This window comes from Microplitis mediator, chromosome 9 (assembly GCF_029852145.1).
Source record: "Microplitis mediator isolate UGA2020A chromosome 9, iyMicMedi2.1, whole genome shotgun sequence".
Taxonomy (NCBI): domain Eukaryota; kingdom Metazoa; phylum Arthropoda; class Insecta; order Hymenoptera; family Braconidae; genus Microplitis; species Microplitis mediator.
The window spans coordinates 15,959,194-15,964,923 of NC_079977.1; the positions used below are offsets into that span (position 1 = coordinate 15,959,194).

The 5,730-nt window shown below is 31.2% G+C and overlaps 1 protein-coding gene across 2 annotated transcripts; it reads left to right on the plus strand.

The window, feature by feature from the left end:
• Positions 1-1,492: 1,492 nt before the first annotated feature.
• Positions 1,493-3,965, plus strand: LOC130674426 (uncharacterized). Of its 2 annotated transcripts, none has more exons than XM_057479750.1 (3): positions 1,493-3,090; positions 3,173-3,383; positions 3,748-3,965. In XM_057479750.1, exons 1-2 carry the CDS (start codon positions 1,633-1,635, stop codon positions 3,176-3,178), a joined length of 1,464 nt encoding a protein of 487 aa, XP_057335733.1. In that variant the 5' UTR covers positions 1,493-1,632; the 3' UTR covers positions 3,179-3,383; positions 3,748-3,965. The 2 variants fall into 2 exon arrangements, with proteins under 2 accessions (XP_057335733.1, XP_057335732.1); XM_057479749.1 differs by having other exon boundaries at positions 3,191-3,383.
• The last annotated feature ends 1,765 nt before the right edge of the window (positions 3,966-5,730 follow it).

Here is a 5,730-nt window from a genome sequence, read left to right on the forward strand (position 1 = left end):
TAAATCAAAATATTATGAACTCCGTCTTTTATCCGAGATCTGATGAAAGAGACGCGTATATTTTCAACTCAAAAAAAAATAAGCAAATAACATTTTTGTCTCATCGTTATGATTGTGGTGTAATTATTTCTAATTGCATTTTGTCATTAGTTCTTTATAGCTTATTACAATAATATCAATACAATTGCCGAGGAAGTCATCGGTCAAAGCCATAGTTACAGAAATATTTTTAATCATGAAATGAAAAAATCATCACTTAACTGTAATTTACGCCCAGCGAAGCGGGCAGCTAACGGCTAGTATATATATATATATATATATATATATATATATATATATATATATATATATCGATTGATTTAATTTTATCAACTTATTTGTCTTCATTAATTTATTTAATTATTGCAAAAGAGTAATTTGTCAATAAGTGAGTAGTTGAGAAAAAATAAACAAAAATTTCGCACTTGAGGTGTGTAAAAATATTTAGAGAAATACAACGCGTACTTTTTTTTCCACAATAACAATAATGATACTGAATTTGGCCGACGTCTTCTAATTTTTGAATTCTTAAAAAACAATAAATTATAAAAAAAAACGTTCCAAAGAATTGTACTTATAGATGTTTTAATTTTCTACATGTGTATATTTTTGTATTTTTTTTTTTGTGATTAAGTAGTAGAAAAAAAATTCAAAAATTGTTAATTGTCTGCCAACTTCAGAATCGTATAAGGATATATATATATATATTTTTATTTATTTATATATATATCTTTATCTATATGTTTATATTCATGTATTTATTTATTTCTTTCTGGGTAAATGGTTGAATAAAAAAAAAAAAAATAGAAAAAAACTTCAAAAATTGTTAATTGTTTGCGAACTTCAGGATCATATAAGGATATATAAATTTTGTTGTTTATTTATGTATATATATATTTTTATCTATATGTTTGTATTTATATATTTACTTATTTATTTATGGGTATATAGTTGAATAAAAAAAAAAAATGTTTTTAAATAAGTGAGGTTACCGGCGTTGAAACACAAAATCTTAATTTTTTCTAATTTTATATTTTTTTTTAAATTCACTTACTTTTATGATTCTTACTCGAAATAATTATTTTTATTAATTCTACTAATTAAAAAAAAAACGTCTATAAATTTTTTTGTATTTCAATTCGCTTAGGGGGTTAGGGGTAGTCAGAATTTTCAAAAAATCGATTTTTTTTTTTTTGCATTTTCTTAAAGTATAATATTTTAAAAATATTGTGTGAAAATTTGAAGTGAATCCGACAAATTCTTTTCGAGTTATTTAACAATGACCAAAGGACGCTCGGGTGCTACGTGGCATTCGAGAGCAGGTAGCTAGAAACAGCTGCAAGCAACCGACCTTTCGGGTTTCATTGTCATGAATATCTCCCCATTTTAATGTATGTATAATTATATATATATATATATATATATATATATATATATATATATATATATAAATCCTTCTACATATATTCACAATTTGTAGGTAGTACAAGAACTGAAAAATAATTTTTGGTTGCCAGTATACCTGTAGTCGTTGCACTGATCAGTCGATAGTTTTGTGATAAATTATTTCTCAAGTGAATTAAATTATTAACCATGGGACGTGATTCTAGAAAGGTTTCAAGAGAACTTCGGAGTTCTGAAAAAATTAATAAGTCGCGTTCAGTCAAAAGAAAGAATGTTTTTAATCCGAAAACAGCCGAACGTGATGAAAGTATTCAGAGTACATCTTCTAAAAAATTAAAACAAAACACTGAAGATGATGTACCTGAAGACAGCAGTACTGAATTTCGAATAATAAATTTTATTCAGGTATTCACTGCAATTTCTGCTCTTATAAAATGTAAAAAATGTGATGGAAATGTAGTGTTTCAAACAGCAAGTACACGTGGGCTGGGATTCAAAATTGTAGTTGCATGTAATAACTGTGGAAATGAATATATTCCTTCCTGTTCTTTCGTTGGGCATTCTTATGAAATAAACAGACGTTTCATTTTTGTAATGAGAATACTAGGAATAGGATACGAAGGATTGTGCAAGTTTTGCGGCCTGATGGACATGCCGTCTTTTTTAGATAAATCTACGCATACAATTTTACTGAAACAGATTTTGAATTGTAGTAAAGCCGTCGCAGAAACCTTCATGACGAAAGCTGTGAATGAAGAAAAGCAAGCAATGCCAACAACTGAAAATGAAGATATAAATCATCTAACTGTATCGGGAGATGGAACCTGGCAAAAACGGGGATATACATCGTCATTTGGAGTTTCTTCTATAATTGGCTATTTTACTGGAAAGATTCTTGACATAAACATTAAAAGTGCATATTGTAAGCTATGTGAGTATTGGAAAAAAAAAACAAATACTGTTGAGTTCGAGGAATGGTATCAATCGCATGAAGATGTGTGTTCTGCTAATCATCAAGGGTCTTCTGGGAAAATGGAGGTGGATGCGATGGTCGAAATGTTTTCGTATTCTGAAACTAAATATGGAGTTAAGTATGCCAACTATATTGGTGATGGTGACTCCAAGACCTATTCAGGAATTATAAAATCAGATCCTTACGAAAATACAACTGTAAATAAAAAGGAATGTATAGGGCATGTCCAAAAGCGGATGGGGAGTCGATTACGTACGCTGAAGAGTAAACAAAAAGGTCTTGGTGGTCGAGGTAAGCTCACAGGAAAATTAATAGACAAACTAACTGTGTACTATGGTTTAGCAATACGCCGGCATTGTGATTCTATTGAAAATATGAAATCTGCTATAATGGCAACCTTTTATCACTACGGCTCGAGTGATGAAAAACCGAATCATGATATGTGTCCAAAAGGCGAAGAATCTTGGTGCTCTTACCAGCGCGCTGAAGCAAGAGGAGAGCTTGATACCTTTTCTCACGATTATTCTCCTTTACCTTCTGATGTTTTAAAAGCTATCAAGCCTATATACGAAGATCTTAGTAATGAAAATTTACTTTCAAGATGTGTAGGTGGATTCAATCAGAATAATAATGAAAGCTTTAACCAACTAGTATGGAAAATATGCCCAAAAACGGTAAATACTAGTTTTACCATCGTACAAATAGCTGCATACGTTGCTATGTGTATATTTAATGAGGGTATAAATTCATTATTAGTCTTGATGAATACACTAGGACTTAATTGTGGGCCTAATTCTCATCGGTATGCAGAAAGAATGGATGCTGCACGTATCAAAGTAGCAGATAAGCGCGCTAATGATAACACCCGAGAAGGTCGATTGCAACGTAGGCACCAGCAAATCGATATTTTGGAAGCTGCTATGTCGGCTGAAGAGCTATTATATGGTCCAGGAATAGATGACTCAGTGTAAGTTATTAAATAATTCTTATAATTCGACATAAATCCATAGCAAAACTTTAAATGCGTTTTTCTCAAAACTATGTTTTCTGAACTGGTGATCACTGTAACTTAAAAACTGCTCGGTAGATTTCAATAAAATTTATTGTACTTTTGAAATACATTAAAAACTCGTGCCTGATCGAAGGATTTTTTTTTTTTTTCAAAATTTCGATTTTTTTTTAACAATAAACTGTCGGTTTTTTTCTCGAAAATTTGAAAAAAATTTCCTGAGGCCGCCATTTTGTTAATTTCGAAAAAAAAAAAAAAAGCTTCGATCAGGCACAAGATTATCTATTAATAAAACTAATTTTTCTTGTCCGATTGATTTTAGATGAATCTCCAAGGACTTATGATGATCACCGCAAAGGACTTCGGGAGGAACGGGCTCTACAAAAACAGCGATAACTTTTTGAATTATTAATTTTTTTTTTTGAAATTTTCGTGAAGTCAAATCGAAACGTGTTCTAATAAAGCTATGTTTTTATTTTTGTCAAATAAAGTAATTAACTACAAAAAAAAAATTATTGAAAATCATCATTTTTTCATACCCCTGAGTACCCCTAACCCCTTAGAGCGTTCTCAATTTCTGTACGGCGTCTTTAGTTCTACTTAAAATGGCTACCGGAAAGATGCTTGGTCTTGGTCTGGATGAATATTGAGCAGCATTACCAACTTGGTAGCCTTTGTTATTAAACATCCGTGAAAACAATGTGACGTTATTTTTTGTAAATACATAATTTCCGGTTTTCCGTGAAGGGCCAGTTTTTTTAACCAGGTTCATTTTTACTCTGGGTTTAAAATATAATTGTTGGTCTGTCTTTATATCGTTAATATATAGATATACTAGCAACGTTAATTTAAACCTGGATAAAAATAAACCCGGTTTGAAAAACTGGCTTTAAGACTCCAAAAAAACGCTAGGAACTTTCTGTTAATGTTTTCAATTTTGGTCGAGACAGTTTATTTTCTTATTATATTTTTTGTTGAAATAAATTAAGTTAAAAATCATTTGCCATTACTTCTTAATGTATAACATTTGGAAATCCCAAACGGAGTAATGGCAGATTTTCATCAAATCACGTTGAAATGATTTTATATGAATTTTTGCCGATACACTATGTAAAAATTTTACTTTATCGACTGCTTGTAAGCTCAAGACCTACTATTTCGATCTTAGTTTAAACCGGCGTACTTTTTATTGCCTACGATTAATAGACTACAATTATTGAACTAATCAATTATGAGATTATCATAAAAAATTTTATCGTAATTAAATGAGTAAAAATTTAAATTTTAATGAATAAATAACAACAATTCATCATAAATGAAGCATTATGCATATACAAAGATATAGATATACATGTAGTCAAGAAACAAATGTATCTGGAATAAATTGCTGTGTAAATAAATTAGAAAGAGAAAAAACTATGGACTAAGTTGTTTATTAAAATAAAATACTTATTGTTGGAAAAAAATAAAAAAAGGACTTATGCTTACGGAAGATTATTCAGTTCGGGTAACAGGCATAGACGTGCAAGGCGATCGTAGGTAGTTTTCGGAATTAAGATATAAAATAAAAGAATTATTATCGAGGCCAAATTCCTCAACTGCGTTCTTTTACCCGCAGTGAATCATCACCTGACTACCCCATATTTACCGAGACTTACTCACATCCGGTTTTTTATAAAAATTTAAACCTAGTACATACTATTCTTTCCTATCCACCTTGCTAGTTCTAGTTAGAGATAACAGCTACTCTGCGTTTTCAACGGTAAGATAATAAATCTTAATATTACCTCGGTACTGATTCTCCGAATTAAAAGAAAGACGTTTCCAACCAGAAGCAGCTGTGTAAACATGAATATAAAACAAGGATTATAATAAAGAATCTCTTGTAAACTATGATGTCCAGAGTAGCTATTGTTACTAGCTATGAGAGTCGAGAATCTTGTATTCACAAGATAAGAATTCAACAAGCAGCTTATCAATGGCCCCTACTCACCTGGCCTAGCTACCTATCTAACTTATACGTTCCCCTACTCCGCCTAGGATAAAGAAAATCTCGACTATTACTTCCTTCACTTCCTCATTACCCTATCACGTAATGTCGTATCCCGCCTCTTCCAAATTTTCAGTAACTACATACCTAGGGCCCACCTACTTCCCTCCTTATCACAAATTGTATCTCTCTCAACTCTAAGAGAATTATGTGGCTATCTCCTTTACCAAGGTGCCAGATTTACCACCCACCTGTAACTAAGTCAAGGCACATTGGTTCTATCAAAATAGAACCACCCACGCCCCCTACACAATT